Source organism: Bidens hawaiensis, unplaced genomic scaffold (genome assembly GCF_021521415.1).
Source record: "Bidens hawaiensis isolate Kalapana, Puna unplaced genomic scaffold, B.hawaiensis_p1.1 tig00056863_1, whole genome shotgun sequence".
NCBI classification, from domain to species: Eukaryota; Viridiplantae; Streptophyta; class Magnoliopsida; order Asterales; family Asteraceae; genus Bidens; species Bidens hawaiensis.
Genome location: NW_027500247.1, coordinates 23,031 through 47,949, shown reverse-complemented (window position 1 = coordinate 47,949; position 24,919 = coordinate 23,031). Strand labels below are relative to the sequence as shown.

The 24,919-nt window shown below is 34.8% G+C and overlaps 1 protein-coding gene and 3 pseudogenes across 3 annotated transcripts; 2 read left to right on the top strand and 2 right to left on the bottom strand.

Annotated features, from left to right (window-relative positions):
* The first annotated feature begins 509 nt into the window (after nucleotides 1–509).
* LOC143601620 (putative F-box/LRR-repeat protein 9) lies at nucleotides 510–2,130 on the top strand. Its single transcript, XM_077078988.1, has 4 exons — nucleotides 510–811; nucleotides 1,449–1,730; nucleotides 1,783–1,974; nucleotides 2,082–2,130. The coding sequence occupies exons 1-4, from the start codon at nucleotides 510–512 to the stop codon at nucleotides 2,128–2,130; spliced, it is 825 nt and encodes a 274-aa protein (XP_076935103.1).
* A 7,087-nt stretch (nucleotides 2,131–9,217) lies between these two features.
* On the top strand, nucleotides 9,218–10,732 carry LOC143601625 (putative F-box/LRR-repeat protein 9; annotated as a pseudogene). Its single transcript, XR_013147692.1, has 2 exons — nucleotides 9,218–9,685; nucleotides 9,834–10,732. The product of XR_013147692.1 is annotated as a putative F-box/LRR-repeat protein 9 (transcript).
* Nucleotides 10,733–14,836: 4,104 nt separating this feature from the next.
* On the bottom strand, nucleotides 14,837–15,747 carry LOC143601619 (putative F-box protein At4g05475 pseudogene; annotated as a pseudogene).
* A 7,822-nt stretch (nucleotides 15,748–23,569) lies between these two features.
* LOC143601624 (putative F-box/LRR-repeat protein 9) lies at nucleotides 23,570–24,765 on the bottom strand (annotated as a pseudogene). The gene is made up of 2 exons (XR_013147691.1): nucleotides 24,428–24,765; nucleotides 23,570–24,268 (listed from the first exon to the last, which is right to left on the bottom strand). The product of XR_013147691.1 is annotated as a putative F-box/LRR-repeat protein 9 (transcript).
* Nucleotides 24,766–24,919: the final 154 nt, after the last annotated feature.

The window sequence follows — 24,919 nt, the reverse complement described above, 5'->3', positions numbered from 1 at the left end:
ATACAGTATATCACGAGTTGCTATAAAAACTAGCATGAACAAGTACGAAGTTGCAAATTATTGCCGCCGCAGCATCGCGCGGACACTTTACTATAATTAACTTTGTAATGGTTACGGGCCTTTTATAAAACAATGGGCCTGGTTTTTCATAACCTAAGTTGTGTATATGAGGCGTTTTCATCGGAAAATGTTTATACTTGTCTAGTAAACAAACAGAAATTAATTTCATCATCGGAGTAGACAGAAAGAAGCCACAACGATCGTGAGTTCATCAGTAGCTCTAGGATTTTATTTTTTATTTTTGTTTTCGATCAATTAGGGTTTACATGAAGTTTGAGTTATTGGGTTTTCAAGCTGTCATTTACTACAACATACCGTTTGATCATTTCCTTAATTACTTCAAGTTTTGACTGATGTTTTCTTTATTTTTACTACTGTATATATGAATGCATATTCATTAAATTAAATTCGTTGGTTTTAAATTTGATTTGTTTTGTGAATGTTAAGTGATGGAACCAACAAAGAACTGGTTGGAGCTCCCGCCGGATATAACGGTGAATATTCTCCACAGAATTGGTGTGGAGGACATTCTCGAGAATGCCCAAAAAGTGTGCATCGTGTGGCGTGAAGTCTGCAAGGACCCTGCTCTTTGGAGGGTCGTTTGTGTTGGCAGATTTCCTTTTCAAACTGATGCGTTCCCGCTTCATGAGACGTGTAAGGAAGCTGTGGATAGAAGCCAAGGTCAATTGCTTGATTTAACCATCATTGGTGGTTATTGCAATCCCGAGCTTCTTCAGTATGTTGCCGATAGGTATTCTCATTAGCTCTTTTTAGGCCTATCAATGAACCGAACGAATATTAAAACGAACACATATTTTGCGTTCGTGTTCGTTTATTTAGAAAATGAACATGTTCGTGCTCGTTTGTTTAAAATCTAAACGAACAGTTCACGAACATAAATGAACAAAGATAAACAAACATATATTAACAAATGTAAATGAACACATCCATGAACGAACATATATGAACACACTTAAATGAGCAAATATAAAACCATTAAGTAGATAACTCTTCCGGATAATGTTTAATTATTTGCTATTTATATATAAACGAACATAAACAAGCATAAATAACGGACATAACTGAACATAAATAAACGAACGTTCATGGACATAATTGAACGAACGAAACATGTGTTCGTGTTCGTTCGTTTATTAAATAAACGAACTTCCCGCCGAACAGCTCACCGAACGTTTGGTTCGTTACAGGCCTAGCTGTTTTGGTTTCTTAGTCTATGATTGTATTTGATATGGTTTTTGTTTCTCTTCCTTTAACAGATCAAGGCAACTCACACGCCTAGGAATTTTATGGTCTTTTAATGAAATGTGTGGCAAATGGAGCGAAGCTTTGAAGAAGTTATCGTGATTGGAGGAACTCTTCCTTTTCAGTACAAACATTTCGCAAGAAGATATTGAAGCTCTTGGCCGCTACTGCCCCTTGCTTAAGACACTGAAACTGAACCATAAACCGTATCTACGATCTCGGGGTGGCAAAGGCGATGATGAGGTACCCTTAGCAATTGGCAAACATTTACCTGAGTTAACTCACCTTCAACTCATTCAGAACTGCATGACAAACATTGGGCTGGAGGCCATTCTAGATGGTTGCCGTCACCTTGAATCACTTGACTTGAGTGGATACTTGTACCTTGATCTGAAAGGGGACTTGGGGTAAAGATGTTCGGAACAGATTAAGTGCGACTTCATTATGATTCTAATGAAGGGTCCCCCCCCCTAATAATGAGACGCATGATGTTTTAGATGATTCTGATGATGAGTATGATGGATACCATGACTATCATATGGATGATTGTGATAATGAATATGATGGATACCATGACTATGATTTGGATGATAATGATGCTGGTTCTGCCGACTTAGAGAACTTGAGTGAGAGGATGGCTTCCATGGACATGTAAGGATAATCTTGTATGCGGCAAGGTGAGTTCTTACTTCTTACCTAATATGTATAAATGTATCATTTTTGTGTAAGTAATTGTGATTGTTGTTATTCTTTTGAAGGTGTAGCTGTTGCCTGCCTGCAAGAACAATCTTTTTCTCGTTTTCGTGACAAGGTAATCAATATTATGCAAATTCATGAAAAAACTGGGTAAATTCTAAAGACGTTTGTTCTTAGAATTGAAATGCATTTTTTTTAACGGTGATTGCATTCCTTGTCATTACCAACTTTTGTCATATTACATAATCTTGTGTGAAGGTGTCGTTTGGTTTTTATCTCTATTGGCATTGATTTGGTTTATCCATAGGGTTTGGGGTATCAGTCATGAATGTGATGTTTTGTATGATAATGCAACAAAATGGGAATATACTAATGTGTAAAAACCCATTATAGCAAAACATTGATCCGCATTAGTTAGATTTTCATACACTTGATCCTTGGTTTGACAAAAACCTACACGTCTTTATCTTGTTCTGGTGTTTTTTTTCATTTAATGTGTTTTAATTTGATTTCCGGTTCCTTTTCGTGAGTCAGCATCCATTTTCATTGTTTCGTGAGTCATCATCCGTCTACGTCCTGTTCTGTTTCGGCACCCATCTGCGTCCTGTTCTGTTTCGGTATTCATCTGCATCATGTTCTGTTATGGCATCCATCTAAGTCTTGTTCTGTTATGGCAACCATCTTCATTCTGTTTGTTTTTGCTTTAATATTTATTTGAGATCTGATTCTCAGTTCTGATTTGTTTTTGTTAGTTGGCGTCTGCCTCCGTCTTGTTTTTGTCAAACCATTTCCATCTTGTTCCTCTTTCAGATATGATTTCTTGCGAGATGGAGCTACAAACGATGATGGTTTCGTTGTTACTTTAGATTATATTTGTTTTTTTATGTGGTTCACGGTTCCTCGGTTCAAACTCGGGTTTCCATGTAAACACTTGATTCAACCAGGTTTGGTTTTGCTCATGTTTACTAAACTGGTGCTTGGTTTGGTTTCTGGCAAAACCGGTGCCTCCGATCTGATTTTGAAAACAATGATAAACATATACTAACTTGGGACTGGTTCAACCCACTTTCCTTATAATATGGCTTTATCATAATTTTAGTTCATCGAGTTAACAATAATCCGGTCTACATTAGGTCCAGTTTTCTGTTATGGTTAGTTCGGTCAACATCCATCCATCCATCTTCATCTTGTTTCGGTCTATATTAATTTTCATTTTATGTGTTTTAGATTTGATTTCCCAGTTATGGTTTCGTTTTCATATGTGATTCACTTCAAGTTTAAGAACATTCGAGACTCCGCAACATTCTTTTTTTACCATTCAGCTAATGCATTAGCTTGCTTCCTGAAACTGCTAGATGATCTTAAGAAAACATAAAAAAAAGTTTGAAAAACTTGAAATCAATTTGCAATAAAACTCGGCTGACTCGTCCTGTCCGGTTTTAAAAATTCCTAATCACAGTTTGATGAAAAAATTAACTAACATTGTGTATTTTGGTATTGGCTTAAAGTTGTACACACTATGCATGTCTCGGCTCAAGAAGGCCACAGTCCGTTTACTCAATCCCATCAGCAGCAGCTTCATAAATACTGATAATGAGAAACACCTCTTAAAAGCACGAACTAAATTCATCATGAATTTTAGCATTCATTGTTAGATTTGATAAAGTTAGAAATGCAAAACATATAAAATGCATTCAATATAACAAAGAATTAACAGAATTAAAAACATATAAACATGAAGTAATTCATTGAAGAGAAACAATATATCTATTCAACTTTTAGTAACAAATTTTTTTTTGAACGACTAAATTTGATAAAATGAAAAAAAGAGATAAACTTGCAAGCCACACGTATCCTAAATATACAAGGAAGGCAAGACAAACAACCAAATTACCACCTCTAAAATTCAAGTTACATAGGAAAATTAATAAAATTAAACCTACTCCACTACTCCCAATCTTAACTCAGACTTTTCTGCTTATGTTTCACCCAAAAGAAAGAGACATTTTTATTCCACATACCAAATTCTTCACCAAGATAGCTTTATTGTTTAAAATTCAATCATTTTTTTGTCTATGTCTGGTTCGTTTATTAAACGGGCGAACATAAACGAACTTCTTGCCAAACGAACGACTGACCGGACGTCCAATTCGCTTACAGCCCTAGACACCACCATCGTCATTGCTGACACCACCACTACCACCGTCGCCATTGCTGTTTATTTTATTTTGGTAAAAAAAAAATATTTTGTGATAGGAATATTTTTATAATTTCTATTTTATTCATGCGTTTTTATTTTGCTACCAAACAACATCAAGTAATAATTTATTCAATTTTTATAGATTACATATACAAGACAAATAAATAGTAATGATTCATTGTATTACTTTGTCCATAAATCTATTCCTTCTCTCATTACATTTCCTTTCATTTCCATTATCTCTAACTAAAACTTTGCTTTAATAATGTAGGATTGTGGGTAAAATATAGTAAGCTTGGACTTTCTTAATATATGCATGTTTATTTATAAATAACCTTTGAATCTCATGAGCACGTTGCTTTAGTTTAGTGCATGCAATTGTCCATGTTTACATTATTTCCTATTTTCATGTTAGTGGTAGTTTGTTCCTTTAAATACGGTATATATTTACAATTGGAAAATAAGAAAGAAATAAAATTCTAACCGGTTCAAAGGGTTATATATTGAGAGACGGTCGATCTCGAATCCGGCTACTATCATATTCGTTTATTGATAAAATCAATATATTAAATGTAACAAATAAAAACAATATATTATATTGTTTTTCATTTTGTTTGTCAAGACTTCATTTCGGGCTGATTTCTAGTGGGCACCAATTTAAACCACACAGATCATCTGTAGTTCAAAGGGTCATATATCAGGAGACGGTCAATCTCAAATCCGGCTACTATCGTATTAAATGTAACAAATAAATATATTATATTGTTTTCCATTTAGTTTGTCAAGACTTCATTTCGGGCTGATTTCTAGTGCATGGGCACCAATAAAAACAATACATTATTTCCTATTTTTATGTCTGCGTAGAATTAAAGTTAAGGATTTTTAGGGAGAAAAGAATACATTAAGGACTGCTATTTACCTTATTTTAGTCATACACCATTATGCTATTTTCTTGTCATATATTATATATTTTATGTATTAGTAATATTAATTTTACCATGTGCTATTATTAATTATATTATCGTGAACTTTGATCTTCTCTTATATTCCCGCACACATATGTTCTTTTTTAGCTAAGGGTTTCTCTGTAAGGCACCTCTTTATCCCTTTGGATAGATGTATGGTGTACCTACATCCCACCCTCCCCATACCTTATTTATAACTTTGTTATTGACGGAATTCCACTGGGTATGATTGATCAATATTGATAGATCATGTGGTCATATATAGTATTAAAATAATCAGAAGTTAAGTAAATAGAGGACAAAAACCCAAAAGGCTAATTTCCCCTTAATTTAAGAATCACATTAATTAGTATTAAAACTTGTATTTCTTACGTTTAAAAATACGTACCCATTAATCTTGCATCATAAAATAGTGTGTGCTTTATATTATGTGTGTGTTTTACTATTTAAGAGGCTATTGCTATGGTTGGTATAGTGGCCTCTGAGATCTACGAACCACACAGTTTTTTTTAGCGGCTAATTCGGATTGTGACGGGTCACTGTCTCACCCGATCATCTTCATTCCACTCACCCGATCATCTTCATTCCACTCACGGAAATTTATCCATCTATATATGTGGGAAAAACCACTGGCCCAATGATAGTTAAGTTTTGTTCATATTATTTGAATTTATAGTAAGTTTTGAATTTCCTTAGATATCATGAAGGCTTATTATAGTAAATTTAAGATAATAGCTTCAAATATAATACAACCAAAACTTAAAACTTATATATTCGTTTATTGATAAAAACATTAATATATTAAGTATACTAGTTTATAAGCCCGTGTGACACACGGGTTGAAAAAATTATATTTAAAATATATTAATAAATATAATCTTTAAAAGTTTAAAAATCAAATAAATATGATATATGACATAAAAGATGAAAAAATATTTAAAAAATTATTACAAATTATATCAACCAAACCAAAATACTTGAAAATATCAAATCAATGTTAAGTCCAAATATAAGTAATTCTTTTTCTTTAGCTGTTATTTATAGTGTTAAACATAAGAGTAACCAACAACACCAAATAAGATGAATTATTAATGACTTGTAGGTATTGTAAATAACCAACATTAACAACTCATACATAAGCATAACATTGTCAAAACATAGAAAGTGCATAATATGACAACTTTAAGTCATAGAAGGTCTAAACCATACATACCTCGAACAACAAAAGCAAACGTTTTCACAAGTTAAACCAAACCAACCAAAATTACATAAGAGAAGCATCTGATATAAAGGTTAGCATTTAATTTATTCACGTCACACTATTAAGAGATTAACTTACAATATATTCATCAAACTTTTGACCAGAAAGTCAAACTTTTGACCGATTGGAACAACATTTATAAGTGCCTGAAATAAGTTATTTCACATAAGACATTTCTCTCAAATTAATTAATCATTTAAAAGTATTATCTTCATTGTTAGTACTGCATCTGCATATGTGTTGGCCTCCAATATGAATCATATGCAAATGGCCATCCCTGCACACACAATATTATAATAAATAAATATATAAATTTCACTTGACAGGACTTTATTTTTTGTTTACCTGCATTAACCATATAACATTATGATCACCACTTTGCATTGCATTAAAAGATGCAGCAGCCAGTGAAGAAACGTACTTAGGGTCATATGTTGGTGGCATGTTCTCATGGGATGTATCACTATAAAAATAAAAACGTCGTCTAAAATTGGTAAAGAATAATAAACAGTAATTTATGTGTTTATAAATATAACCTGTGGTAAATGTACCTACTTCGTCCATACTCATAATAGCAAAAGGTATATTCCAATATTACAAAACCGAGCACAAGCATCAGATGACTTTTACTCAATCTCCTAAAAAAAGAATCTCCTTTATTCATAAGAATGTCTTGTTATACATATTCACTTTCAAAACACGCATCCAAACATCCCCGTAATGCATAACAAAAAATTGTTATTCAGCCGCCTGCCCACCCAACCTGACTCATGTTAAAAGTTACTAATTTTGACAATTACTACCTAAAACGGGCTCAAACTGTTAGCCCTAGGACTCGTCACATTAGAGGCGGATTCGAACGTTGACATGGGAGAATCAAATTAATTGGATCCTTTGTGATAAGAAAATCATCTAACAACACGTCTGCAATATACAGAACAATCTAATATTATGCGACAACACATACAACATATCTGATGGAAAAGGGTATTTTGGGAACTAAAACTTACCTCTCCTAAGACCGCCATAGATATACAGGCGGCAGCCAACGGATGCAGCAGCATGCCTACCGCGCCGCAAAAAGGAATCTTTGGTTTGACTTTGACCGCCCTTGTTATTATCATTGCGTGTAGAAGTCATCATTCCGTGTCTACCTAACCAAACACCAGCAGCTGTGTTCAAAACTGTATATGTGTTCACGTTGGAAACGATTTATATATTATTGTCATCAATTAGATTACAAATTATGTTATGATATAATACAATAAAAAATTGGAAAGTTTGTCTGGTTAAAACATTTTTGAGCCAAATGTACGTGTTTTAAGTCAACCCAAGTCATGTCTAAAAATCAACAATATGCAGAACTAAAGCTTCTTATCCTCCAAAATGTACATGCCAAAAAAAAAAGCCAAATAAATAAGTTAAAAAGATCAAACTGAAGAAACCAAGATGACAGAATCGTAACATGTCTTTCCTCTAATGGGTCAAACGGGTGTAGTTAACAAAAAGAGTGAAGAATCATGACTTGATTTGGTAAAACATAAAATTGGTTCTTATACAGAGTTTGACATCCAAAGCTACCACCAAATTTGTGTTGGATTTAAACAAAATCATGGACCAACATGTCCAGTTAGCAAATTTTTAAAAAATGTCTCAAAATCATATATCTAAATAACTCTTGCAAACCTTAAAGAGAGTTTAATAATTTTTCTTGCAGACATCTATAACAACGTATTTAAGTAGGGTTTTAGTAAAATAAAATTGTAATACTGGATATGAAAATGCACATTGGCCAACACTCATTTTATTTGCTTATATGAAAATGAACAAAATTGTGATCAAAACCTTGATATGAGCAATAGTGCCAGCCCATTAACAATCTTTATCTAAGAAAATAACCAGATTAAAATCTTACCTGCTTACCTTTAGCCAAAGAAAGGTGGACAGCAAATTGAACAATCTGGCTCCCATGCATCCTTTGTCTTGCATTGCATACAATCACCAACATAAAGCCTTAAATGCGAATATAAATGAAGAACAATACACTGTTTGAAAGTCTAGAAGCTTTTTGGCTACAAACAATTAAACCATGGATAAGATAGTTAAAACATAATGTTTGAATCTAAATTTAACAAACTGATTTCCTGATTCTTAGATGTCATAGCAATAACAATAAATACCCAAAACTTATAAACCCTAAATTGACTCTAAATTCGAACCTTGATGATCCTATTTTCAACAATTAATCTCTAATAGCTGAAGTATCACCAGGGAATTTAAAGAAATTGATAAGAAAACACAGAGCCATTAACCTTATTACATTCAAGACATATCCAACCTATATTATAAACACCAATCCTACTAAACAAAACTAACGAAACAAATGATATTAATTTTTGAATAAAAAAAATACCATAATCAGAAAATTAGGTTAATAAATCAACAAACTAAACCGTGTGAAGAAGTTTCGTAATAAACCGATGATAACATAATGAATGGAAAAACCTGTAATATACCGAAGAAGTGAAGATCAATTGAAACATAATATGATCTCTAATTTGCGAAATATCATAAGCGTACCTGTTTTGAATAGGAGAGAGAGAAGTATAGATTTGTGTTTCAAATGAGACCGAGAAAGAGAAAGCAACGTATCAGTTCTTTGGAGGAAGATTTTCAATTAGCTTCCTGAAGAAGATTTCTAAAACCTGTAATTTGAATGAGGAACAAACACGATAGTTTATGATCATTAGAAGTTACATGTTTAATTTCAGTGTAACGTGATCAGTTACAGAAACTGTTTGCTTTACCCTCCTTAATTTGTTTTCTTAATTTTGTTTATAAATTGATTTGCCTTCTGGATGTAAAAGTGACTACAATGCCTCCGAAAGCAAAATCAAATCCTAGAAAAAGCAAGAAACCAAAACCGCAAAGGCGAGTGAAGCAACGAACAAGGAACTGGCTGGAGCTCCCATCAGATCTGATGGCGAACATACTCCAAAGAGTTGGTGTGGCTGACAAACTTGAGAAAGTCCAACTAGTGTGCACGGCTTGGCGTGATATCTGCGACCACCCTGCCGTTTGGAAGGTCGTTCATATCGACAATGTTTTTCGCGACTCACTTGAAAGGACAGAATGCCAGGAGGTGTGCAAGCATGCTGTGCAAAGAAGCCAAGGCCAGTTGCTTGATTTAACTCTCATCGATGTATGCGATGACGAGCTTCTTCAGTTTGTTGCTGTTAGGTATTGGCCATTTTTCGTCTCCCCGTTAATTTTTTTATGTAAATTTTGCCTTCACTTATTCACAAAAACTGTTTTACTGTTTTCCCAAAAGTTCTTTGGTTATATATAGTGAAACTTTTAATATGTTTGGCTTTTTTTATGTTAACAGATCAAGTCAGCTTAGACGTCTAGAAATCGTGTATTATTTTGGTGAAATACTGAGTGAAGCTTTGAAGAAATTTTCATTATTGGAGGAGCTCAGCCTTGTCAGAACAAATATTTCCAAAAAGATATTGAAGCTGTTGGGCGCTATTGCCCCTTGCTAAAAACACTCAAACTGAACCAAAGGGCAACTCGCCCTCAGAATGATATAGCTTTAGCAATTGGGAAAAACTTACCTGGCTTAACTCACCTTCAACTCATTGGGAACAACATGAAAAACACTGAGTTACAGGCCATTCTGGATGGCTGTTGCCACCTTGAATCGCTTGACTTGCGTGGGTGCCCATACCTTGATCTATGCGGTGACTTGGGGAAAAGATGTTCACAACAGATTAAATATCTAAAGCTTCCTCATGATTCTTTTAAAGGGTATCCATATGTTTGTGGTGATGAATTTGATGGATACTACTATGACTGTCATGAGGAAAATGATGGATACTTTGAGTATGATGGTGAGATGATGGATACGTTTGACAATGATGATCACTCAGCCGATAACTATGATGGTTCAATGGACTTAGAGAACTGAAAGAGATGACGGCTTTCATGGACCTGTTTGGATAATTTGGTTTGCAGAAAGGTGAGTTTTATTGATATTACCTAAACATTTATAAATACATCACGTGTAATCACAGGGATACTAACTAATTGTTGTTGGTGTTTGGTCTTTTCAAGGTGTACCTGTGTTGCCTGCCTGCAAGAACAATTTATTTTTATTTTTATTTTTTTGTCTTTTCAAGGTTAATTTTATGAAACTAGGTAAACTAAAGATGTTTGTTTGGGAGTTATCATTTGTACTTGGAATTAAAATGCATTAATTACTTGAAAACTGCTGTTTTATATGTTTATGTGTCATGATCGATGTTTAGTACTTTGGTTTCTTATATCTTGGTATGATAACGTAATATTGGCCAGAGGTTCTTTTGTTTTGTAAGTTTGTTGTTCATATTCAATCAGTGAAAAAGACTTTTGTTTTGTATCTTTCGTTTATTGAACAAATCATGGGAAAATGAATAAATAAAATACTTCCGCTTTGAAAGCGGTAAAGAGCAACCTCGAAGATCTGCTGGTTTAATGCAACATCAAATGACGCATGAAATGGAAAACCGAACGGATCATGTGGTTCACAGGCTTCTTACGTACTGTTTAGGAGGAAATTATTTGATGATAGGTTGACTGGTTCTTGTGTACTTGATGATAGACTGGCTGCGGATTAACTCTTGGTTATTCGATGTAGGGGTTCTGGATGAATTTCACAAGTAACTCTTAGGTTGCGGCGCAGCTTGTTGCCCGTTTGTCTGTCACTTTATTGTAATTGTTTTGAAGTATGAGTTATTTCTTTTTACACTCTTGGTTATCCGATGTATACTTGAAACAACTTGCATTTATGATTATCTAACTTATCTCTGGTTGATCTTGGCTTGCTGAATCAGGGGTGTTGACATTGGAAAGAGTCAATGCAAAATTCCCCAAGTGGCATATATGGAATCATATAGAATGATTGTATTCTTATTAGATGTTATAAAACTAAACAATTAAAGGGAATGCTAACACTTGGTTCTGAAAAATTGCAAGTCGCGAATAATAGGCTGCAGAGGCATATATCCATGGACAAAACCTTTAAGGAAGAACATCTCCACATGCTTCGAGATCCTATAAAATGAAAGAAAAACAAAAGAAGCTGTTTTTCACCTATTTATCCTTTAGCTTACTAGAGCTTCGGCTCGTAAGAAAATTTTCATGCTTGAGCTCGGCTAGGATTGGCTTAGGTTGGACACAGTTGGTATTTTATTTGTTTATTTATTTATTTATTTTATTTTTTTTAGCATAATGTCTTTTAATTCTTGTGAGATTTGAATCCAAGACCTTCAAACCTAGGTGTTTGAAAATTTTTGACTTTGTCAATGGGCCATCAACTCCATTGGTGACTCATCTGTTTTAAATGTACTTATAAAATATAGTTTTATACATATCATAGTATAATAACTTATACATATTTAAATAAATATGCTCGTTTAGCTTGTGTGCTTTGTCGTGCTTTGATTTTTTTTATTAAACATGCTATATATTAGACCCCAAGCTTATTTAAGCTTGGTTTAATTTGATCTTTTAGTGAGCTTATCTCGAGTGACTCGGCTCGTTTACATTCGACATCATAAAATGTGGACATAATATTAACTTACCCTTAGACATCACCATTGTCGTTGGCCAGGTCTTTTGGCATGATGAGTATTTTCTTTACTATTATCCCTACGGTATGGTGAAGAGATTCACATTTTTATTTGAACGATGATAGGTTAGATAATCATAAAAAGTAATTTTCTCTTTTACGTCTTTTAGCATCGATGGTTGTTTTTGAGACATAATTGATTAATTGATTGCTAAAAGTTTAAAAAATGATGGTCAAAATAAAATAGTCTTTATTCTCTAACTGTCCCATGCTATTATTTTTATTCTCAACCAATGACTCAAAATATTATAAGCACTAAGCACAAGGACTATCAAATAACATTACCATTTTTAAATTAAAACAAATAACTATATAACTAAATTCTAAATAACATTGTCATTCAAAAAAGAATTCTAAATTACATTAAGTAATAGCTAATTAAACTACAACCCCAAAAAAATCTAGATGTTTTAAATAAAATCAAATAGTAAAAGTAATTAAAAATCTTCGAGGCGTTGTGTTTATGTTTCTAGTTAATATATATGTCTTTAAAAAACATACAAAAGACAGAATGATTAAAGAGAAAAAATAAAGTAAATATCATGTCATAGGCTTTTAATTTATAGCTAAACTTTTGTTGTTTTACAAAAATACCCCCACTATCTTCTTCATCATACCATTCTCTCTTCACATGTGTTTCTGTCTACTGCCTTAGACCAAAAAAGGGTCACTAAACTTTCTCACCTCTTCCCATCTAGGGTCAAAACTACGAACGAAATCATAAAATTTATATAATATCAACAAACTTTGAAAAAAAATTTGCCCCCGAAAAAAAGGCGTGCCTCGGCCGGCCGCCCACATTGCACACCCTCCCGGCCGGCCGACATGTCATGAGCATCAAAGGGTGTTCCAGGAGATGTGCAAGCATGCTGTGGATAGAAGCCAAGACAAATTGCTTACTCTAACCATCATAGATTTTTGCAATATATACCGATCTTCTTCAATATGTTGCTGATAGGTATTGTTATTGGCAATTTATGGCAATTTATGTTGCTGATAGGTATGATGAATATTGACTATGCCTTTTACAGATTTTGAGGATATGAGCGAGTTTGAAAGCATGATGTTTGTTTTGGAGTTGAAATGCAATTGTGTTACCTTTTAATGCTTGCAGATCAACTTCTTTAAACAGTATTTATTTCATTTCTCTTTATCATTACCAACTTTTTTCTGCCAAAACATGTAAGGTCATTTACAATAATGGTCTCAAAAATTCGAAAACACAAAAACCAACAATAACATTTGGGAAAAATAACCGCCTACCAATTTGAAGCTCTAGACTGTGAACTAAACCGTTAAACCTGTTTTTCAAACCGTCAAAGGTGAACCAAACCGTATAAATCTCAACATTTTCAGGGTGCAGGATTATTGATTGTTTGCTGTTTATGAATGATAGGAAATATATTGTTTGGGCGTCCACGTGTTGTGTAGTGTTGGGAGCATGGTTACAGAAGTAGCTAGGCGCTGCCGTATATGTCGGTTGACTAGGGAGTTGCTAGTAATCAACCTACGCAAGGAGTACCCGGGCATGGTAAATTAATGTGTTGTTTAATGTGTCGTTTAACTAGGCAAAGATAAAAGCAGGAGAATGTGAGAGGGTGAAGATGAGCCTGAAGAAACAACCAAATGGTTTTTCTATTTTGAAACCGAGTACGTTGGAACCAGGTCGGGTATGTCCCTGGTCATTGATAAAAAGTACCCAACCCTATAAGACCCAGGAGGTACGAACCTGTTCAGGTATGAAACAAGTTTTTTTCAAAAAAAAAATAAAAATAAAAAACTAATTACAACAAAATAATCCATTTTAAATAATATATTTATTTTACATTTTAATTTACTGTGGAGTATTTTGTAATATAAGTAAAAATAAATTACAACAAAATAAATCCATTTAACTATGTTTATGTTCACTTTATATCATACATTTTTAAAAATTTAAATTTGTAAAATGTAAAGTAAAACTAGGTAAAATAACCAGGTATGGCCAAAAGACCAAAAACCGATATGAAACTGGCAGGTAGGGTCAAGTATGAACCGGGATCTGGTTCAGTTTTTGTACGGCTCCTGACCTGTTTCTTTCTCGCATCAATCTCTACGAACAGGTCACACTGAGCACCCATAAAATGACCCATATTTTGATTTTGCCGTTCTCTGTGAACATATATATCAAAATGCTTCATCTTCAAATTTTGGAAAACCAAATGATACTAATCAATTATGAACCAAAAGCTCACACAACACATAACAAAATTGCCTTATCATAATAAGATACAGATAACCAAATATCATATTCAGAAATGACACCCAAACAAAGAAACAGTTTTCAAGTATAAAATAATAACTCATGAAAAAACATTGTAGTTCGAAAAATCAACCTTGTGAGAAAGGCATAAAAAAGATTGTTCTTGGCAGGCAACAGGTACACCTTGAAAAGACAAACACCAACAACAATTAGTTTATATCACTTCCTGTAATATATCTGTATATATTTAAGTAACAACAACTCACCTTTCCGCATACTAAATTATCCAAATTCGTTATCATCAATTAAGGCCGAGTGATCGTTATAGTCAAAGTAATCATCAGAGTCATAATAGCCATCAAATTCATCATGGTATGAACTCGCCTGCTCAATCATCCATTTTTCTTCGTCAAACAAATAATCTTCGTAATCATCTTCCTCATCATCAAAATAGTATTCATAATATTCATAATTATAGTCAGGAGTACGCATCCTCAAAATGGTATGGAATATGATCAGCATGTGGACACCCTTCAAGAGAATGATGAGGAAGTTTGAGATGCTTAATCTGCCGTGAACATCTTTTCCCCAACTCCCCTTTTAGATCGAGGTTCTCGCACAAACGCAAGTCAAGTGATTCAAGGTGAGAACAGCCATCCAGAATGGCCTGCAACTCAGTGTTACTGATGCCGCTCCCGATGAGTTCAAGGTGATTTAATTGAGGTACGCTTTCTCCAATTGCAAAGGCTCTCCCAAAAGCCATTGTAGTTCGATTCAGTTTGAGTGTTTTTAGCAAGGGGCAATAGCGGCCAACAGCTTCAATATCTTCAAGTGAAATGTGTGCTATGACAAGGCTCAGTTCTTCCAATAATGGTAATTCCTTCAAAACTTCACTCAGTATATTACCATTGTAATATACTAATTCTAGACGTTTAAGCCGATGTAAGCTGTTAACAGAAAGAACTCCAACAATTAATCAAAGAAGTTTCGGGAAAAAAATAATAAAAAATTTTAGTGAATATGTGGAAGATTCCAGATGAATTATATATATACGAAAATGGGCGATAAATACCTATCAGCAATATGCCGAAGAAACATATAATTGCGAAAATTGATGAGGCTTAAATCAAGCAATTGGCCTTGGCTTCTTTTCAAGGCTTTCTTACACATCCGCTTACATTCCCGTGTACTAATGTAACGTGCACATCTCTCTATAAGAACTACCCTCCACATGGCAGGTTCCTTGCAGATTTCACGCCAAGCGAGACACACATCCTGGGCATTTCGAAGTCGGTCAGCCACAGAAACTCTTTGAAGTATATTGAGCATTAGATCAGACGGGAGGTCCAACCAATTCCTTGTTTGATGCTTGCTCACACTCAACTCCATATCTTTGCTTCTTCCGGCCTCTATTAAATTGATCTTGATAGCATTGTAACTATATATACAACATTCACAAAGCAAAGCAAAGCAAAACAAAACAAATGTTAATCTAATTAACTAATTGCATTTGCATTCTTATATAAAACAGTGGTATGTGACGTACGTTAATAAAAAAACCCTAGAACTAGTGACCTTAGAAAACCTGAGACAGGAACCGTAATTAGACTAATTTTGCTGTTGTCGACAATCGATATAAGCGAGAATAAAAAAGTAACGGAATATTGCGTGGAATAATGAAACCAAATCGGTATTAATTCTAGAGAAGTATTTGGTTAAAAAGAAAGCCATAAAATGATATGGTAGAAATCATGTCGAGTGTAGATCTTGGCCATACATAATCAAAGATTGACACTCAACATCAAATTTACTAAACGGTTTGACCTTTTAATTATAGAGAAATGGCATTGTACGTAGTCACTTAAAATTCATTCACAAATTAAATTAAATTAGGGAAAATTCCAAAAATGACCCATTTATAGAATGTGTTTCCAAGTTTATCCCCACTAATTTAAGTTTCCAACTTTGTCCCTTTGGTATCTCGTCGTCGATGACATGATAACGAACACCGACGATGCGTTACTGAAACAAATAGGATAACGACACGTGGCCGGAATCTATGTTGACGATGCGTTATGTTGCTAGCGTAGGGTAGCGGCGATGCGTTATGTTGCTAACGTAAGGTAGCAACGATGCGTTATTACCAACGTATCGTGGAACCTTGTGTTGTCATAACAAGGTAGCAGCAACATAAGGTATCGTCACTACCCTACGTTAGCAACATAACGCATCGTCAACCCTATGTTATACCCAACAAGTCGCCGACCATGAGATCCGGCCAAGTGTCGTTATCCTGTTTGTTTCAGTAACGCATCGTCGGTGTTCGCTATCATGTCGTCGGCAACGAGATACCAAGTGACAAAGTTGAAAACTTGAATTAGTGGGGATAAACTTGAAAACACATTCTATAAATGGGCTATTTTGGGAATTTTCCCTAAATAGGGGCATGTTCAAGAGGGAATTCAAAAAAAAAGCGAGGTGCTGAAAAATTCTTCATTTTACATGTAAAAAAATATTAGAAATCTCGATTTCACATATAAAAAATAGTTTTATCATAAACTTTTTTGGACTTTTTGTTTATAAATACATGTAGAATACAATTCAATAAAGAAAAATTAATTTTGTAAAAATAATTTTTTTACCTTTTCTTAACTAAAAATATATTTTTTAAAACGGCTTCTACATGTGTTTATATGTAAAAGCTCTAAAAAATATTATGTAAAAATGTGTTTTTGACATGAAAAATGATTTTTTTAGTATTTTTTAACATATAAAATAAAGAGTTTCTTAGTTCCCCACGTTATTTAGTTCCCTCTTAAACTTGTCCCTACATAAATATGTAGACAACATATAAAATATAAATATACAATATTTTTAACTCTTTTAAATTGTTTCTATTCCGTTAATTTTATAGTTTCATTAGTTTGATTTAAGTTTTCAAAATATTGGAAGTTTGTTTACATGTTCATTATATCTCAATTCAAACTTATTTATCCTAAAAATTTATAACATATTACATGTTTATCTAAAAACTACTAATTTGTTTACAAAATATATTATTTACAGCATTTAAACCTATTTTTATTGAAAATTTTAGAGTGAAAAAGAAATAAATAATGCTCGAAAATCGCTCGATGTTCGATAAAAAAATGCTCGATTCGATTTTGACTCGTTTTGATTTTCGTTCGGTTCGAATTTCAACCGTTCGGTTCGGTTGTAAACGAGCCAAGCAAAGAGCAAGCCTTCGCTCGGTTCGGCTCGGCTCGTGAACAATCCTACTCTTAATAAAAAATAATTATTAATATGTATACTATAATAAATAAATATTAAACGAGCCGAGCTTGAGCTTGAAAAACTACACGCGATCAGTCTCAAGTTTTAGAAATACAATTTGAAACAAGTCGAGTTCGATTCCTCGTAAGTTTAACAAGTCCGAGTTTGAGACTACTCAAGCTCATATTCGATTCCTCATTTACACCCATACATGATTTGGTTTCTAATTGCTATCAGTATTATGATTTTCAACTACTTTTTAACACTCCTTTTAAAAACTTACAGTTTAACTCATTTTTCTTATATTTATTATAGTATATAAATATTATTACTTTTAAATAAATTATTATTATTTTTATTATTAGCAATTCTTTTGTTTAGGACTAAATCTATTAAATAGCAACATACCACAACTGTTTCAGTAATTATATTATTGTTGTTATGGGTGTAAAAGAGTCGAGTAATTGAGATCAACCCGACTCATTAACTATTTAAATCCAGATAGACGAGCTAGAGCTTATTTTGGACCTCTTTTAATAAACGAGCTCGGATTCAAGCTTCACATGTCAAGCTTTTATTGGGTCGCGAGCTTAAACAAACCTAAACAAATTTATTAAAGCTATACATAAAATATAAGTAAACCAGATATACGTACCATCTTATATATGATATTATAACTAAAAGTATATATACGACTATTTAAAAATATAGATAATAAAATAATAAAAGTTTATAAATTAGTTGAGTCTGATCCGAGCTTGTGTTTAAAAAAGAACTCATGAATATTTGTGCTATAGCTATAAAATTGAAACTCCAAATGAACGAAACTCCAGCTCTTATAAATTTAAGAAGCTCAATCATATACGAGCTTGAAAATTGGTTCAGCTCACTTATATCCGTTAATTGTTGGGAACGTGAATATGGTTCAATAGCCACCCTCCGAAATTTCTTTATTGGAGCAAAGTAAGTTTATAAATATTGTTATTGTAGTAGTAATCTTCGGTCAAGTCTACCCAAATAATAATGTAATAAAAATTTATAACCTTATGTTTTGATTTTTAAAGCCAATCTAACAATTCTATAACATGTAGGAGGTATTATGAATTTTTAAGGCCAACAAGACCCATTTAAGACATGTATGATCCATCATAAGTTATTATGAATTGAGTTAGACTCTCCAAAACACAATCTAAACTTTTAAGACCTAATATGACGTGTTAAGGCCTGATTTTGGGCCATACTCGTTTAAGCTCTGCTTGATCCGAGCTTTTTGCTAACTGATCTCAAGTAGCTCATTAGGGATGTACATTCGAAGTTGATCGTTCAAATTGATCTTCATAACGTTTCAAACTTTCGTCAATGGTTGCTGATCCTTACAACCTTAATTAGCGGATACGAATTTGACAAGAGAGAGCATTGGCTGGTCAAGTTCAAGAATGAGTCAATGACAGAGCATTTGATGACAGAAGGCATACTGACCCAAAGACGAAACTATGGGTTTGCGTTTGTTTGGGCTTTTTTACGTTTGAAGCTGTGGGCTGTCTTATCAGGCAAAATAAAAGCAGGAAAATGTTACACCTTGCATATTGAAACATAGTATAACGGCAACAACATACTCGAGGTGCTTGTGATAAGTGATCAAAGAAAAGGAAAGGAATGCTTCAGGTGCAAAAGCAATGATGCATAATATCAAGTGCAGGTGTCCCCTTTACTTCTTGACCAATGGCCTCAGAAATATATTGTTCAGCTTGAGAATTGGGTGCTTGTAACTTGTGAACAGATTTACTGTTGCTAATCATATGAATCTTCTTGATCCAATGCTGCGGCATATCTTTATTCCAGGACAAACTTCAGCCTTTGTTCCTTGAGAAGATCAGTCAAGGACGATTCTTTTTCGTATTTTGAATTATGAATAAACTTATCATACAATAAAGTTTGAATTATGAATAAACTTATGATACAATAAAGTCACTAAGCGAGAACATGAACAAGAAACTCACAAAAGACAGCAGAATATCCGTCCAGTCATAGCAAGATATAAGAAACCAAACATCATATTTAGGAATGACACAAAAACATAAACACTTTTCAAGTGCACATGATAACTCCCAAACAAACGTCTTTAGAGTTTTATCAGTTTTTCACAAAATTTACCTTCTGCGAGCAAGGGCAAGAAAATAAAAGATTGATTTTGCAGACAGGGAACAGCTACATCATCTTACTCGGTTCGCTAACTCGGTTGAACCATCATAAATAAATATAGATCGAGTAATCATTACAGTCAAAAGTATCCATCATAGTCATGCACTCATGCCCAAGATCCTACACATTCATCACAAACATGATAGTATCCTTCAAAATAATCATGAGGAAGTTTGAGATGCTTAATCTGCTGTGAACATCTTTCCCCTAAGTCCCCTTCCAGATCGAGGTTCTTGCACAGACGCAAGTCAAGTGATTCAAGGTGGCAACAAACAACCATCCAGAATGGCCTCCAACCCAACGTTTTCCATACGGTTCCCAATGAGTGCAAGGTGAGTTAACTGAGGCAAGTTTTCCCCGATTGCAAAGGCCACCTCGTTATCGTCATCGTCATACAATAATCCATATGGTCTACTGTTCACTTTGAGTGTTTTTAGAAAGGGGCAATAACGGCCAGCAACTTTGATATCTTTTGGCAAAAGGTATGATCCCGCAAGGCTGAGTTCCTTCAATAACGGTAAGTTTTTGAAAGCTTCACTCCAGACTCCACACATGTCACCATAACACACTTTAACTTCCAGACGTCTAAGCTGACTTGATCTGTTAAACGAAGAGAAACATAAATGTTTGTTGTCATTCATTCACAAGACACAATAAGTATGTGGGTCGATAACAATCAACAAAGAAAACAGAACATGAACTGCATCAGTAGCTAATTTCTTGACCCTTTGTTTAGTGCAATCACATTACAGTACCTTTGAGCAACATACTCAAGTATCGGTTAAAGATCATAATGAGTTTCAGATTGGAACGGGCTTGGTTGAATTTGGTTTCTGACCGGAACGTGTTTCAGACCAAACTGAGTCGGGTTCGAACCGAGTATCGGTTCAGAATGGGTTTCGGTCCGGCACGAGATTCCACATAGGATGAGTTTTAGATCAGAACGAATTCAGTTCGGATCGGGTTTCAGGCCGGAACGGTTTTGGGCTGGCATGGGTTTCTGCACGAGTGCACGGGACGAGTTTCAGACTAAAATGGGTTCAGGCTTCTGTTAAGATCAGGCTTCAGATCAGAACGGGTTCAGTTTAGATCGGGTCTCAGTTTGAAACGGTTCCGAGCCGGCACAAATTTTGGCACGGGACAGATCTCAGATCGGAACGGTTTCAGTTCGAAACGGGTTTCGAGTCGGCACAGGTTCAGGTTGGGTTTCGGGCCCGAACGGGCTTCTAATCGAAATGAGATTTCGCACCTGTTCCGACCTGAAACCCGTCCCAGCACGAATTCTGTTGCGATCCAAAACTCGTTCTAGCCTGAAACCCCTCCCAGCCCGAATTCTGTTGCATTCCAAAACTCGTTATGACCTGAAACCCGTCCCAGCCCAAAAGAAACCCGTTATGACCCAAAACCTGATCCAAACTTAATTCTGTTGTGATCCGAAACCTATTCCGATCCCGAAATCCGTTCAGACCCAAATCCGCCCCGACTCGATCCAAAGGTAAATTTATGATATTAACGATGAATTCATGTTTTTAGAAATGGCAAAGTAATAAAAACTTAAAAAAATAAAACCCACCCAGTTCGACCTGAAACCCATTCCGACCCGGACCCGTTCCAACTAAAGCCTCTTCTGACTTCTGATCCGACCAAAAACAACCCTTTCTTTAATTTGACCTGTTTCAACCCTAACCCGACCCCAACCCGATTGCCAGTCCTAATCACATACATCAGTTAAAACAATTAGAGTAGTACACTAGTACCTTTGAGCAACATACTCAAGAGCCTCACCGCAGGCATAACCATAGCTTCCAACTGTCCCTGACTTCTATCCACAGCATTCCTACACATCATCCAAGTCACGGCCCGCTTAACAGGATACGCAAAGCTGTCCATATAAATGACCCTCCACAGAGCTGTGCAGACTTTCTGCGCGTTCTCGAGTATGTCATGCATACCAACCCTTTGGAGTATGTTCAGCATTACACATGAACCAACCAGTTCCTTGTCGGTCGGTGCTTCTTCACCTGCCATTGGCGTTTGCGGTTGGTGCTTTCTCTGCTACTAATCCAATACGATGACATTGTCAAAACAGTAACCGAATACAAATACAAACCCTAAAGACTATGTTCACATTTTCCTCAGAGTTTGGCTTTCACGTTTCCGCGGGAAGCCTGTCACTTGACAATCGTTGTGTCACAACAAGAGCAGAACACACCATGGGACTAAAACCCGAGTGGGCTCGGGATTCGAAATTACAACCTCGTAAAGCCTAACTCAAATCCTTCATTTTCAAAATTCATCCAAAGTGACCTAGGTGAATATCAAAATTGGGTTTCCATCGGAAAAACTCAAGCCTCCCATGGTAGGGCACAAGTTAGGATATTAACTAATAATTATAAAATACTAATTTCAAGACAAAGGTAATAATAAATACTTAAATTGTAATTAAAATAATTATTTTTAAAATTATTATCTTATGAAATTTATTTTTGATAAAAGTTTCATGGTATTAACCGGTGTGGTACACGGTCTCAAGCTAGTTTTAATATATTATTATTCAGGATGTTAGCTATTTTTATTTTTTTAAGCCAAAAAGTATTGGATTTTTTATTTTAGGCCATTTCCACGTCTTCTAATGATGGAGTGCTCATGGGAGGCGTGCGGTGTAGCCTCAATACCGATAGGAACACCACCTCATGAACCTCGGTATCTCTGAAAAAAATGCAAAGCGGGGTGATTGGTGTTTATAGCTAATACTTTTAAATCCTCTTGATCGTTCGTATTTGTTTAAATCAGAGGTTTTTTTTTTTTTTTTTTATTTTCAATGTCCTCGTGGAGATTCTCAAACTTTGTCAGCACTTGGTTCAATCTTTTTTCTTGTGGCGAGTGGCAGATATTCTTTTACCCGTTCTCCCTTTTCCTAATCCCTCCCAATTGGTTAGCGTCCTTGTTGAGATCCACAAACCGTATGCTTTCGAACCTCATAGTGTCCTTGTTGGGATCCACAAAACAGATTGCATTCGAACTGCTAGTCATGTTCACAAGTGTCTCGAGCGTCTTCCTTTTTGAACCACTACCTTGCTGAAATATTTAAGGCACCTAGGTCCATTTTTAACTATATTTTGAACAGCATATATATTCATTCAATCCATAGTATCAGATGTGGTGGGATCAACCGTAGGTTTGATTAATGAAGTCACCGACTCATTATAATCACCATGGCCATTTTTAACTATTAAAACAACATGCACAATTGTTTGGCCACCACTGCAGAGGCGATGAATAATGGCTATTCGTCTCACAAACAGAGTCCAGAGATACCAGTTTCCTGAAAGTGAAGATATGTGTGAGCAGATTGACATAAATCTTCATCCAATGCTTCATGATTCCAGGACAAACTTCAGCCTTTGTTCCTCAAAAGGATTATCAAAGGCCAGTTATCAAAGGCCAGTGAAGCACTTGATCAGTCAACCGAGCAGATCTCCAGGACCAGCAGAGTCCCTTTTCGTTTTTTAAATCAACTTAATATAAAAAAACAATCACTAATCAAACATGAACAAGAAACTCCCACAACACAAAAGAAAATCCGCTCAATCATACCAAGATATGAGAAACCAGACATCGTTTTTAGAAATGACATAAACAAAATAACAGTTTTCAAGTACAAATGACAACTCCCAAGCTTGTCTTTAAAATTTACCCAAATAAAAAGATTGTTCTTGCAGGCAGGCAACAGCTACACATTGTAAAAACAAACACCAACAGTAATTAGTATATATCCCTTTCTAATATATTTATAAATGTTTAGATAACATTAACTCACCTTTCTGCAAACCAAATTATTCAAACATGTCCCTGAAAGTCATCTTCTCCATCATTAACTCTACGTTAAACGAACCATCATCAATAAAGGCTGAGTAATCATTATAGTCAAAGAGATCATCATAGTCATAGTCTCCCTCATATTCATCCTCATAATCGTCTAAAAGATCATCAGCATAGGGATACCCTTCAAGAGAATGATGAGGAAGTTTGAGATGCTTAATCTGTTGTAAACATCTTTTCCCCAAATCATCGCTTACTCTTAGATCAAGGAACGGGCACCCGCGCAAGTCAAGTGATTCAAGGTGACAACAGCCATCCAGAATGGCCTGCAACTCAGTGTTAAGGATGCTGCTCCCAATGAGTTGAAGGTGAGTTAATTGAGGTAAGTTTTTCCCAATTGCCAAGCCTATCGCGTGCTGAAAATACTTTGGTTTTTGATTCACTTTTGAGAGTTTTTAGCAAGGGGCAATAGCGGCCAACAGCTTCAATCTCTCCTTTCATAATGTTTGTTCTAACAAGGATGAGTTCCTCAAGTAATGGTAATTTCTTCAAAGTTTCACCCAATATTTTATCATAGTAGTATACTAATTCTAGACGTCTAAGCTGACTTGATCTGTTAACAGAAAGAAATCCAAACACATTACAAGTTTGATTGATTATACATTAGAAGTTTAATAAATTTAATCCAAGAACTTAAAGAAAAAACAATAAAACAGTTTTAGTGAATATGCAGAAGACTCCAGATCAATTATATAAAAAGAATGGGCAATACCTATCAACAACATATTGAAGAAGCTCATCATCACACACATCGATGAGAGTTAGATCAAGCAACTGGCCTTGGCTTCTATCCACAGCATGCTTGCACATCTTGTAGAGTTAGGACTTACCAAATGGATCGGCATCACGATAAATGTTGTCAAGATAAACGACTTTCCACAGAGAAGGTTCCTTGCAGACTTCACGCCAAGCAGTGCACACTTTTTGGGCATTATAAAGTATGTCCTGCACACCAATTCTTTGGAGAATATTCACCATTAAATCCGATGGGAGCTCCAACCAGTTCCTTGCTGGATTCTTGACTCCCATTCTTGTTTAGGTTTTGAAACCGTCTTAATTTTAACCCGACTTGATTTTGATTTTGGTGGCATCTTCACTATAAAATTCACAAAAATGAATAATAATAATAATAAATAAAAATTAAATGTTATAACGAAATACCCTAATTAATACATGAACCTCAAGTTCAAAAATCCCTTAGAAA

Excerpts from the sequence above, each read along its gene's own strand:
- LOC143601620 (XM_077078988.1), top strand. The coding sequence starts at position 510 with ATGGAACCAACAAAGAACTGGTTGGAGCTCCCGCCGGATATAACGGTG. Across the intron at positions 812-1,448 it reads CTTCAGTATGTTGCCGATAG|TACAAACATTTCGCAAGAAG; the intron begins GTATTCTCATTA and ends CTTCCTTTTCAG. Across the intron at positions 1,975-2,081 it reads AGGATGGCTTCCATGGACAT|GTGTAGCTGTTGCCTGCCTG; the intron begins GTAAGGATAATC and ends ATTCTTTTGAAG.